The sequence below is a fragment of the Bubalus kerabau genome, unplaced genomic scaffold (genome assembly GCF_029407905.1).
Source record: "Bubalus kerabau isolate K-KA32 ecotype Philippines breed swamp buffalo unplaced genomic scaffold, PCC_UOA_SB_1v2 scaffold_101, whole genome shotgun sequence".
Taxonomy (NCBI): domain Eukaryota; kingdom Metazoa; phylum Chordata; class Mammalia; order Artiodactyla; family Bovidae; genus Bubalus; species Bubalus kerabau.
In genome coordinates this window covers 1,287-15,182 of record NW_026577955.1, presented here as the reverse complement: position 1 = coordinate 15,182, position 13,896 = coordinate 1,287, and the positions used below count along the sequence as shown (strand labels likewise).

Here is a 13,896-nt window from a genome sequence, read left to right as displayed (position 1 = left end):
CTCTCTTGTATCTCCTACATTGGCAAGCAGATTCTTTACTACTAAGCTCCCTGGGAAGCCCACATATAATAATACCGCTTAACCAATTTGGTTAAGTAGTGGCTTTCAAAGAAATGTTTTCCCACATGAATTGTAAAAGCAATAAAAAATAGCATAGTATAATATCACCTTTATAAAATATTCATGAACATCAATTAGTCAATATTTATTAAAACTAAAATACATACATCCTTAAATCTAGCAATTTACTCGTAAGACTATATCTTACAAATATAATAGTATTTTATATTTTGTACTATATCTTGAAAATATAATAGTGTTTAAAAATATATGAACAAGTATATTTGTTGCAATGCTGACTGAATAGAAAAAATAGACATGAATGTGTCAAGAAAGCGATGGTTGAATAGTACATAATACAACACATAATACAATACAATGGACCTCTGTGCAATAATTTTTTAAAAATAAGATAAATGTATATCTGTTGAACCATAAGACGTTCAGTACATACTCTTAGGTAGATAATATACAAACACATATGTACACCACAATTTCATTTTATGATGTGTGTGTATATGCACACATACACAGTATAGATGGCCATATATGCAGTTAAATTGCATATAAATATGTTGGATTATAAATATGAACATTGTGTTTATTTATATAACATTAATTTATGGAAAATTCAAGTAGGATATCCATAAATTAATAGTTATTACCTTTGAGGAAGGTGATTGATGCATAGATGCATTTACATCTTACATAATTCCAAAATATGTAGTAAGATTTTGAGTGACTTTTACATTTTATCAATATTTTCTGATTAAATTCACTTCTAAAGTCTTTCAATTTAATCCATTAGGAGATCCAACCAGTCCATTCTGAAGGAGATCAGCCCTGGGATTTCTTTGGAAGGAATGATGCTAAAGCTGAAACTCCAGTCCCTTGGCCACCTCATGCGAAGAGTTGACTCATTGGAAAAGACTCTGATGCTGGGAGGGATTGGGGGCAGGAGAAGAAGCGGACAGCAGAGGATGAGATGGCTGGATGGCATCACTGACTCGATGGAGGTGAGTCTGAGTGAACTCCGGGAGTTGGTGATGGACAGGGAGGCCTGGCGTGCTACGATTCATGGCGTCACAGAGTCAGACACAACTGAGTGATTGATCTGATCTGATCTGATTACCTCTTAAGTGAATCACCTTCTAGGGATTGGGAGTCCAATTACCTGAGTTCAAACCCAGTTGTATCACTTTCTTGCTACAATAGTTTTTGAAAGATTACTTAATGTTTCTGTTCCTCAGTCTCCTCTTCTATTCAACATGTATAGGGGAAAAAAGTGCATCTCATTGACTATGTGTGTGTGAGTGCAAATTAAATAATATAATTCAAGTGAAGGAATGAGTTAAGCAAGGCTGTGGTCTGTGTGGTGCTGGAGAAGACTCTTGCGAGTCCCTTGGACTGCAAGGAGTTCCAACCAGTCCATCCTAAAAGAGACCAGTCCTGGGTGTTCATTGGAAGGACTGATGCTGAGGCTGAAACTCCATACTTTGGCCACCTCATGCAAAGAGTTGACTCACTGGAAAAGACCCTGATGCTGGGAGGCATTGGGGGCAGGAGGAGAAGGGAACGACAGAGGATGAGATGGCTGGATGGCATCACCGACTCGATACACATGAGTTTGGGTGAACTCCAGGAGTTGGTGATGGACAGGGAGGCCTGGCGTGCTGCGATTCATGGAGTCGCAGAGAGTCGGACACGACTGAGCGACTGAACTGAACTGAACTGAATTGAAGGAATAAGTGTTCAATAAAGGTTATTATCACTGCCATCAATGCATGGAAAAATATATTGAATTGCCTATGACTTCCTTCTCTTGTATTTTCTTACAAGCATTTGATTTTTTTCTACTATAGGTATAAGAACTCAGGAAAAGATTGGTAAACAATTTATTTGTATCATTCCCCTAAACTTGAATTTCATCTTTTAAATAGTTTTCCAGTAGAACTGTCTGTGATAATATTGGTAGAAATGTTCTATACCTGTGCTACCCATTGTAATTACTAGTGGCATGTGGCCACTGAGCACTTGAGCTGTGCTGATTGTGACTACTTTCTAAATTTTATTTCTTTTTAATCAATTTACACTTAAATAGCCACATGTGACTTGTGGCTATCATATTAGGGAATTCATAATATGGAAAATAAATGCATTATTTGGAGGCTTAGAAAGTCCAATATTTGACCACTTGACTACTTTCCCTCTAACTAATATTGTCCCCATTTCTTTCAAGTCCCCTCAAATCCAGCAGTTCCCCTGGATACAGTTACTGAGATACACAACTATGTTTCTCATTTGGAAAGAGTGGACTTAGGTGCTACAGAGTACAATATGTGCCTGCCCTAGTTACCACACTGTGGGTGTTACAGCTTCAGAAGGACAATAGTAATTAACTATATTTAGAATACTTATAATTTACACCTACAGAACCAGGATATTTTTCATCATTTTACTGCCACAGAGCCAAATACAGTGCTTCACACATAAGCAATCCTGACTGTTGTTTTCTGAAACACGTGGTAGGTGGGGAAGGAACAAATTAGCATTGTGAGTGCCTCCATGCTCCAGGCACACAAAACCTATACTTTCATACAGATTATGAAATTCTTATAATGTAATGAGAATTACATTATGAGAATGTAATTTCTCATAATGTAATCCTTTTTAATTCTCAAAAAGTAATGCCATGAATTAGGTATATAATAGTATCTCCATTTTCTAAGATGGAAAAACTGAGCTCATACATAGTTGAAATCAAATCATTCAGCCTCTTATACCCATACACTTCTAACTGTTCCATGAAAGCTCACTATTGCCTGGAATTTAATATATTTCAGCACTTGATTTATTTCCCAAGGTTTTAGCCAGGTAGCATTAAAATAAAGAATTGTGTATTTTCTTTCACCTATTAAACCTAGAAAAAATGGAGAGAATGGTATCTGTAGTTCTCCATAGGCAGTGAACTGAAAATTTAATACTAGTAGTTTATTTTTTTAACTTTACTAGTAGTTTAAATAATCCATTTTTCACAAAAGTTTGAGACAAAATATTCCCCTTGATTACATCAAGTAGACATTTTAGATATAAAACAGAAGAGATATATAAAAAAAGAAATGGAAATTGCCAAGAACTAATATCTTTCCTTTTCCAAAGGGTATAGAATGTACTTTCAAATATGTAGGCAATAAAGTCACTCTTTCCATGATGGAATCAAAGTTTCCACTGTATCCCCTTGCTCCTTTTAGTTTTACCATATATTTTATTGAAAAAAAAACAAACTCTCAATAAAATTATTTCATTGAACATTCACAGTACCAAGGTATATGAACATAACTACCCAGTGGCTTTAGAAAGGATGAAAATATGTTCTTCAAGACCAAATTACTGAAATTAAAAATGGGAAAAATTATTTCTAGTACTGTCAACTTCGTCTGGGGACTCCGCAATAGACTTCATGCCTCAGACAGAGTGAGCTATGATTTAGGACAATAGCAACTGAACTTACTGGCATTGAATTCAAAATCAATCTTTCCTATCCTTTCTCTCTCCAAGATACATTTCACTCTAGAGAATAGGTCCCACAGCAAAATTTGGTATAAATTTCGTGCTGTAACAATATAGGAATATTTACATAAATTAAAAAATATAATTAAACAAGGTTTCTCAGTAAAATTCTGGTGAAAGTGAAACTGTTAGTCACTCAATCATTTCTAGCTCTTTGCGACCCCATGGACTGTAGCCCACCAGGCTCCTCTGTCTATGGGATTCTCCAGGCAAGAATACTGGAGTGGGTTGCCATTCCCTTCTCCAGGGGATCTTCCCAGACTAGAGACTGAGCCCAGATCTCCTGCATTGCAAGTGGATTTGTTACCATCTGAGCCAGCTGGTACACCCTGTAAAGTACCCCTGATACACCCTGTAAAATCATAAAGAAATTATTTAAATTAAAAGCTAGAAAAAGATGTTAAGTATCTTGAATTATTTGAAAGTATTGCTGGTATAAAATAAAATGATACTGGAAATGAAGGTCTAGTGCTCAAAATTCAGGTTTAAAAGATGAGATGGACAATAAAATGTTAAGATGTTAATTAATTGAAAACTTCTGTCCACACTATAACCTGCACACATATATTTACAGCAGCTTTATTTATAATTGCCAAAACTTGGAAGCAATCAAGATATCCTCAGTAGGTGGAGAAAAAAATTGCTACATATGTAGAAAATGGAATAATATTCAGTGCTTAAAAAAAAAAAAGATCTATGAAAAGACACAGTAGAACCTTAAATGTATATTACTAAGTAAAAGAAGCCAATCTAAAAAGATTTCATATTGTATAATTCCAACTATATGACATTCTGAAAAAGGTAAAACTATAGAGACAGTTTTATCTTTGTTACCATCGGGTTTCCCTGATAGCTCAGTTTGTAAAGAATCCTCCTGCAATGCAGGAGACCCTGGTTTGATTCCTGGGTTAGGAAGATCCGCTGGAGAAGGGATAGGTTACTCACTCCAGTATTCTGGCCTAGAGAATTCCATGGGTTGTATAGTCCATGAGGTTGCAAAGAGTCAGGCAAGATTGAGAGACTTTCACTATAGAGACCTAAAATAATTAGGGGTTTAAGAGGAGGGAGGTAGGATCAAGTGATTCCTCGTGAGATTCATCACACTGGGTTTTTAGGGCCGTGAAACTATTATGAATGAGACTATAATGGCATGTATATGTCATTATACATTTGTCAGACCCCATAGAATGTACAATACCAAGAGTGAACCCTAAATGGGTTCACAGTGGACTTTGGATGACAATGACACATCAGTGTGGATTCACTGATTATAACAAATGTACCGTTCCTCTATACTTTTTGCTCAATTTTGCTATGAACCTAAAACTATTCCCAAAATTAAATTCTATGAAAAATTTATTATTAATTGACAGTTATTTAAGAAGCACCAGATGCTTTACAGTGGAGAAAATATAGGAAATTCAACAAGAAATGGATTCTTTCCATTTTTATTTGCATTGTGCCTAATTTTACATATACATCCACGTGGGAATCATTATCTAAATGTCATGTTACTATAAAAAGCTTCTGTTCTCCCAACTAATGGCTTACATATGACTAGACAGAGATTAGCTTAAAAATTCCTGAAATCTAGTCCTACACTTGGAAATTCGGTTAATTGGTGAGGCTCTCTAAAAATTTTAAATAGCAAAACTAATACAATTATGTAAAGTTTAAAAATAAAATAAAATTAAAAAAAAAAAAAGAAATTTAATCTGATTCAATTCAACCAATCATTATTAAATCACAACTCTACTCCAGTTCTAACATTAGGTACTGGAGGCAGACAAGGCCAAGGTTCATTTCTGGAGACTCTCAGGTTCTTTGAGAACGGACTCAAAACCACAGTATTATATGGTAAGAAATACAATAGAAGTTTAAGTATTTGAACAGAAGCTTAAATTTAGTTCTTTGGAAAATGTTAGGATGTGTCTTTAACTTTGGGGAGAGGTTAATCAGACATCATTATAAAAAAGCCTCACAAAGAAGCAACATTTTACAAAATTGAAGGATTTAAGTTCTCACCAAACCTAAAAAATGAAGAGCAATACATTCCATAAAGTGAAAATCTGACAGAGACATGGGTGTTATGATGAGTATAGAATGCATGTGGAGGAGAAAATGAGACCAGAAAAGTAAATTAGCCCAGGATCACAAGGGTATTTTATGTCTAACAAGAATTGCTAATATTGTAATCTCAGTTCAGTTCAGTTCAGTTCAGTCACTCAGTCGTGTCCGACTCTTTACAACCCCATGAATCACAGCACGCCAGGCCTCCGTGTCCATCACCAACTCCCGGAGTTCACCCAGACTCATGTCCATCGAGTCAGTGATGCCATCCAGCCATCTCATCCTCTGTCGTCCCCTTCTCCTCCTGCCCCCAACCTCTCCCAGCATGAGGGTCTTTTCCAATGACTCAACTTCTCGCATGAGGGGGCCAAAGTACTGGAGTTTCAGCTTTAGCATCATTCCTTCCAACGAACACCCAGGGACTGATCTCCTTTATAATGGACTGGTTGGATCTCCTTGCAGTCCAAGGGACTCTCAAGAGTCTTCTCCAACATCACAGTTCAAAAGCATCAATTCTTCGGCACTCAGCCTTCTTCACAGTCCAACTCTCACATCCATACATGACCACTGGAAAAACCATAGCCTTGACTAGACGGACCTTGTTGGCAAAGTAATGTCTCTGCTTTTCAATATGCTATTTAGGGTGGTCATAACTTTCCTTCCAAGGAGTAAGTGTCTTTTAATTTCATGGCTGCAATCACCATCTTCAGTGATTTTGGAGCCCAAAAAAATAAAGTCTGACACTGTTTCCACTGTTTCCCCACCTATTTCCCATGAAATGATGGGACCAGATGCCATGATCTTAGTTTTCTGAATGTTGAGCTTTAAGCCAATTTTTTCACTCTCAACTGCAAGTTATAAACTCAAATACCCAGAAGTCAGGCAGATTAAATAACAGAATGAAGTGACTAGCTCTAAGAGACTATAGGAAGTGGTGGAGACTGTGGAAAACTGAAGAAAGAGCTCATGCTATGTCCAGGAGGAGCAGGCATATTTATTTAGTTCTAAGTCATTGCTTCCACAAAGAAATGCAGTCACAATTTCTTGTTAGATCTTCCAATTTTTTCAGAATAATTTGGAAATCTGGATAGTTTAATATGAAAATACTCCAGATTTAAACAATCAGATCTATAGGCAAATATATGTGGTTTCCAGTTTAAAATCTCCATGTTCATAGTGGGGAATAATTTAAAAATAAAGAAATAAATAACATTTTAAATTAAGAAGTACTAAATCAATTATATGCACACTTTGGAAAATTAATTAGGTCTTTTGTTGTCAAAGTGGAAGGAAGGAATAAAAAAAGGTTTTTTAGACAATTCTACAGAAGTCTGGGCTTCCCTGATGGCTCAGACCATAACAGATCTGCCTGCAATGCAGGAGACTTGGGTTCTATCTCTGGGTCAGGATGATCCCCCAGGGAAGGGAATGGATACCCACTCCAGTATTTTTATCTGGAGAATTCTATGGACAGAGGAGCCCAGTGGGTTATAGTCCATGGAGTCGCAAAGAGTCAGACACAACTGAGCGACCAACACTTTGACTTTTTTTTTCCACAGAAGTAAAAAACAGTCACTTTTCTTTTGCCACTTCCATCTTGGAACACCTCTAAATCACAGCTATAGTATTCAGACTCAAAGAGTAAGGTCTGAATGGAAGGAAGAGAAACATTCTGTGAATATGAAAGATTTCTTAAAGAGAGGAGTGTTAGACTATCAGGTGTGATAGTCCCTCAGAGTCTCAACAAAATTAACAGTAGTTGTTAAGTATTACTTATAGAAACTCAAACAAATTGATGATACTTCAGAAAATGTTTTTGAGAGTGTATGTCAGTTTTCTGTGTCCTTTCTACAATCAAGAAATTACCTTAAGGAAATAGACAGGAAAACTCTTTCCAAATGTATCTTAAATTTTAACTTTCCAACAACATTTTGTACATTCTAAGGTATGATAATTTATGACTATTGGCAGCAGATTTGAAGTTCACAGGGTTCTAATATTTTGGTGAAAACTGCTTTTTAGTACTCATCCATATGATATCCAATAAAGAAAAGCATTTTCAAAAGTCCAAAGATTGCCTTATAGATGGATTCCAGGAAATTCTTTATTTTAGTGCTGATTTCTAAACATTTTTTGAGCAGACTTTTTAAAAATAATTTATGGGACTGCAGAGTTGGGGCATTGTAAATGCCCATAATGGTATCTCCATAGATGCTCAGTAAATTTGGAACACTGGGATTTAAATTTTAGTAATTCAAAGAGGAAAGTTTTAAGGCTGCAAATCATCAGCAATAAGATGGTGATCAAGAATGCTTGTTTAATCTATTTAACCTTTGGAACTTCAAGTTCATCATTTGTAATTTCTTATGAGAATTAAACAAGATATTTTGGAAAATGCCTAATACCAATCCTAGACCATAGTTTATCTCCAATTAACGTTATTTTTTTTCAAATACATGTCTACTTTTAGTCTATTTACACGAAATACCCTGATGAGAGTTGAAAAACAGTTACATCACCACATCTGTAATTAATAAAATAAGCCCACAAATACATAGGAAAAGTTTGAGATTTTACATTCATGAAGAGAAGTGTTAGTCGCTTAGTCATTTTGGACTTTTTGTGATCCTATGGACTGCAGCCGCAAGGCTCCTCTCTCCATGGAATTCTCCAGGCAAGAATACTGGAATGGGTTGCCATTTCCTTCTCCAGGGGATCTTCCCAATCCAGGGACTGAACCCAGGTCTCCTGCATTGCAGGCAGATTCTTTACTGTCTGAGCCACCAAGGAAGCCCACTTATAAAGACAGAGAGCTGCTTATAATATGGCTTCCATGGTTTGTATTAGCTTGGCTTCCACCTACTGACCTTAGGACCGTGGTCCTTTACTCTTCCATAGCCACACTATAGAAAAGTGGCTTCCACAGCCTTCCTTAGGCTTCCACTTCCATAGTGGCTTCCATGGTACATAGTGGCTTCCATGGTCCTTCAGTCTTCCACAGCCACACTAGCTTCTGTTCCCACCTTCCCATCCTCCCCATTCTCCCTCCAACCACACAGCCCTTACACAGAACTGTTCTCTGGCCTTTCTACATCTCTGTCCAATTACCTCCGAATCCCCGATGATGGATCACTTACTCCAAAACACCACCCCTCAATTCCGCTTTATAATTTCTTAAAATCCACAATGTTCAAGTGCTCTTGCTGCCCTGTCCCCATGTGAGATTAACTGATAAGCAACTGTCTCCCCCCAGATGGTTTAGTCCAGGAGGAAGGGAACAGTGTATGGTTTTGTTCACCATCTTATCCTCAGCATCTCTCAAATGGTGCTTATGGAAAATTTGTTGGATAAATACCAGTCTGAGTGTAGCCAAAGCATTTGCCCAGCAAAAGGCAACAGAATGGAATGGTTACAAGCACAAACTTTGGAGCTAGGCTGCCTGGATTTGAATCTGAAATCTTGATTTACTACTTATGTAACTTCAAATATGCAAACCAACTTCACTTTATGTTAAATGGCATTAATAATAGTGTCTACATCATAGGGTTGCTATGATGGATGTATGAGTTTATATGAAAAGTTCTTGAAATGCCTGACATGTAGTAAGGTATAAATATATGCTTGTCAGAAAACTGAAACAAAGGGAACCTTTTTAAAAAATGATATAAAATTCAGCCTGTGGCTTCAGTGAACTGTTGGGGGTTTTAATGATCACTAAAACATATAGACATGGTCTCAAAAATATTCCTCATTTCCACTTATATATCTTGCCATCCAAGATAACTATCAAATTATTATATTTCTCTCCCAAACAGAACTTAATTCTGTTAGTTTTGTCCCCACATCATCATAGTTTTTCAAACCTCAAAAAGCATAGTTTTGCTTTGAGTCATCCCTCATCCCTTCTTACTGTGGCCAATAAGTAATCAATCCAACTCACTGCTATTTTCTAATAAATATGTATTCAAATATCCTGCTCTGTGCAATATAGTATTGACATTCTTACTCTAAACACTCTAATATTTTATGTATGAACAAAGGCAGAAACTTCACAAAATATTCTTCCTATCTTTAACCCCAATCCTTCTAACAAAATCTGAACATCATCGTCATATAAACTTTTCTAAATGTAATGCTTTCAGTCTCCAGACTGTCTGCAAATGATTCAAATGCTTAAGCCTTGTAGCTTTGAGGTTTATCAGCTTAATCAGTCCATGTGCCAAATTCTCTCCATGAACTCTTCACATCAATCAAGTGTTCACTACTCCTAGAATATGCTTATATCTTTCCAACTTCAATATTTGGTTCATTAACCACAAAGTTACTTTGTATTTGCCTTTTCTCTCCATCCATCTGTTAACACCAGGTCTGGGAGATTCAAATTTCATTGCTTCCACAGAAACTTCCTGAGCACACTGACAAATTGACTTGTTACCTGAACCCCTATAGAATCTCCTATCTGTATCAGTAGATGATGGTGAACAATGATGTGTTTCAATTTAAGGGTTAAGTCTACAGATGTTTGTGATTTAAAAACAAACAAACAAACAAACAAAAAAACTACTGATCTAATGGTTTATAACTGAATATCTTTTAAGGACTATGGCAATTAAGGCATATTCAAGGTTAATGCTAGAGTCCCCCTCTTACTCATTTGCTTATATTCTTCTTGAGCAGAAATTAAAGGATTGGTATGGCAGAGAGCCCACAGCACTTCCTGGGTACCAATGGGGGCATATTGCACAGTATGTAGAAACCCATGATCTTCCCTCAACACAACTCTTCCCCAGCCTTTTCAATTGTAAAATAAAACACTGTCATCCATTTCTTTATTTATGAAATCCTGAACCAGTCTCCCTTATCTAGTCTATCTAATTCATCACCAAATCCTGCCAAGCCCACCAAGAGTATAGCTCAAAACCATCTACTTCTTTCCAGTATCTCTGCTACCATCCTAGGCTAAACGGACAATAGCTTTCTAAGTGGGTCCTCAGTCCCATTTTCACCTCTTCTAATCCATTCTTCACACTCTAATGTTATCTTTTTAAATACGTGATCATGTTCCTATAGTTTTGTTCTTAAAATAGAGGACAACATCCAACAAAACTTAGCTCTGGTCTCATCTCTTGATGCTCTACTATTAAGTTATAGTATCCATATAGTCATTTACCTTTAGTTCCTCAAAGTTATTCTTTGATATTCAAGGGCTTTCATAAGTGCTATTTTCTTTACTTGAAACATTCACTATTCCCTCTCTGCCTAATGCCCATTCCTATTACAGAATAAGAGAAAAATATTTCTACAAGACTAAGTTAGGTCTTCTTACTTGCTCATATAACTTGGACTTTCCCATACTTGGATGTAACAAAGCTATCATTTACTGCTGGCTTAATTATTAGCTTAAAGTTATTCTCCCTTCCCTGCCACTCCACAAGTTACCTTGTCCAGCATATTTTAGGTGTTCAATAGATGTTTATTGAGCAATTGATAAAGTTTCACCAATGCAATATATGTTATGGTGAAACAAAGTTTGAAAACCATTGACACATGCCATTTATTGAGTGCTTACCACTGATACCTGTATTTTTATACATTCCTATTTTATTTTCATAACTAGATGGTAACCCTTTGAGAGGTGACAGTAATGCTTTACTGTTTTCCTCTTTAGTTATGAACATCTTGAACACAGTTACCGTTCAATAACTATTTGTTGAAAAGTCTAGAAGCTCAACCTTAAGGTACTTTATATAGAGTGGTTAGGTGTCAGCCAAGAGATGACATCTGAACAGAGATGTGAAGGGAGTGAGGGGCAAGTCACACACACGTGTGAAGGAGGACAACCCTAAGGAGACAGAAAAGGAAGTGCAAAGGCCCTGTGGAGGGTGGAACCTGCTTAGTGGGTTCAGAGAACATCAAGGAAGCTCGCACGCCTGCAGCAAAGTTGGGTGAGGGGGAAGTCACAGGGAATCATACCAGATAGGGAGCTGGGAAAGAGAGCGCATAGTGCCTTACTGACTGTTAGCAATATTTCAGCTTTTACTCCACGTATGTCAGTGTGCCATTGGAGAATTTTGAGCGACGAGTTGAAATGATGTAACTTAAGTTTTAAACTATCTGATGATTTAATCCATGTAAAAAGCTTATTTGGCCCAGAGTAAGAATTTAACAAATGCTTGCTTCATTATCCTATCACAGGGAATTCATTTAATCTGAGGGAAAAAGGCCAGACATTTACTTTTAAGTCTTTATAAACAATAAAGCAAATATGACGACATGGGACAAAATGCAGTATTGTTCCTCTCTTATAATTGATAATATAGTTTATATGTATATAATTATACATATATAAATATATACACAAATTGCTACTTATTTCTTATATGGAGCAGTGGTGCTAGCAAGCTATTCATTGGACAAGCAGCCTATGCTGGTGTGAAATTAGACATGACTGGCAAAGTTATATAAACACTGAATACATACTGGACAGCTTCATGCATGATATGTAATGCATTTTCAAACTACTAAGTGAAACAACAGAAGGCATTCATGTAGTCAGCCGCTAAAAGCTTAAGATACATTTGAAAAACCCTATATACTGTAAACTCAGTTACCTCATCTAAAAAACATTATGCCATTAGCCTGTAATGTACCGGTACCACCTCTCTTGGACCACACACACGTCAATATGGTGAGTACTTATATTTTAAATCACCTAGCAATCTCCAGACATGTTTAAATTAAAAAGAAACCCTTTTCCCCTGATTTTCAGCCACTTAAAAATGTTCTTATTATAAAATCTGGGTATGTTCTCCATTAATAAATGGCATGCATAATCATTACTGATTTGTTAAATGACCTGAATTTCTCCAAAGCATTTAGTAACAGCTCATTTTAAATTAATTAATTTTCTACTTTCCATATGGTGAGAGTGACTTTTCTTGACACAATATTCTATATCCACAGTGCTTTGAAACACAGCAGTGACCACAATGAGTGCTATCAAATATCATGAAAATAGTTCCCCAATTACACTATTTTTTACAATTTTGTCTTGCCCATGTGCCTGAATGCGGTTAAAATGCAGGATGTGAGCACGTAAGTGGAAGAGATGATATCATCATGGAAAATTTTGATCAGGTTTGCTTTTATGCTCAGGGGGGCAACATTCTGTTGGTGTTCTGATGCAGATGAAAAAATGTGTATGTCTATGCTTGTGTGTGTGTGTGTGTGTATGAGCTTCCTTCTAATCCAGGATTTGTTTTAATTTTTTTTTTGCGTTTTCCGGAATTTCAATTCAACATGCTTTATTTTTTGTCTTATGCTTCACATATCTTTAATGCAACCCTCATTCACACTACTAAATAGTATCTTACACTTGGAACTTTTGAAATAGTTTTCCAAAAAGATTTGAAGGAGAGGCCTTTATCAGCAGATCCACATAAACTTGTAACCTCTGAAACTTGGCAAATTTACCTGGCCTTTCTTCTCCCCCTCATTTTGGATTGTGGGAATTCTGTCGAGTTTTACAATGGGGCTAAAAACATCCTCTCTAACGTCTCTTAGCACAAAAAGCTCATCAGACGTAAACTCCAATGTAAAAGGAACATTAGAACTTGGGGGGGAATGACTTGTTTTTGCTCATACAAAAAGGTCAGCACCTACTGGTCTAGGTAAGTAAGAAAGAAGGTAAACATAACAATAATAAATTATATTTTACTTGATCTGAAAATCTATCTACTACCACATACATATATTCTCCCTGCATGCAGGCTAGGTCGCTTCAGTAGTGTCTTGACTCTTTGCGGCACCATGGACTGCAGCCTGCCAGGTTCCTCTGTCCATGGGATTTCCCGGGCAAGGATATAGGAGTGGGTTGCCATACCCTCCCCCAGGGGATCTTCCAGACCCAGGGATCAAACCCGTCTCTTTACGTTTCCTGCATTTGCAGGCAGGTTGTTTATCACTAGTGCCCCCTGGGAAGCCCTTTATATTCTCCCTAACAGAGAGTAAATTCCTGGAGTAGACTATATTCCTTGAGAGTAAATTCCCTGGGTCTATCTTTATGCCATACTCTTTCTCACCAACAACACATATATACATAAATATCCAAATGAATAATATTATCTCCTGTTCCTAACATAAACTCACCAATTATCTATCAAATTTTAAAATGACATACATAAGTAGGACTCAATT

At 36.6% G+C, this 13,896-nt stretch overlaps 1 protein-coding gene across 1 annotated transcript in view; it reads right to left on the bottom strand.

The window, feature by feature from the left end:
* Positions 1–13,287, bottom strand: part of LOC129641177 (growth arrest-specific protein 2-like) — a gene marked incomplete at its 5' end in the record, with an annotated part of 115,907 nt that extends 102,620 nt beyond the window's left edge. The window contains 2 exons of the mRNA XM_055565961.1: positions 3,938–3,982; positions 13,174–13,287. Of these exons, the coding sequence (XP_055421936.1) occupies positions 3,938–3,982; positions 13,174–13,287 (159 nt within the window). The remainder of the gene's footprint in view (positions 1–3,937; positions 3,983–13,173) is intronic.
* Between the last annotated feature and the right edge of the window lie 609 nt (positions 13,288–13,896).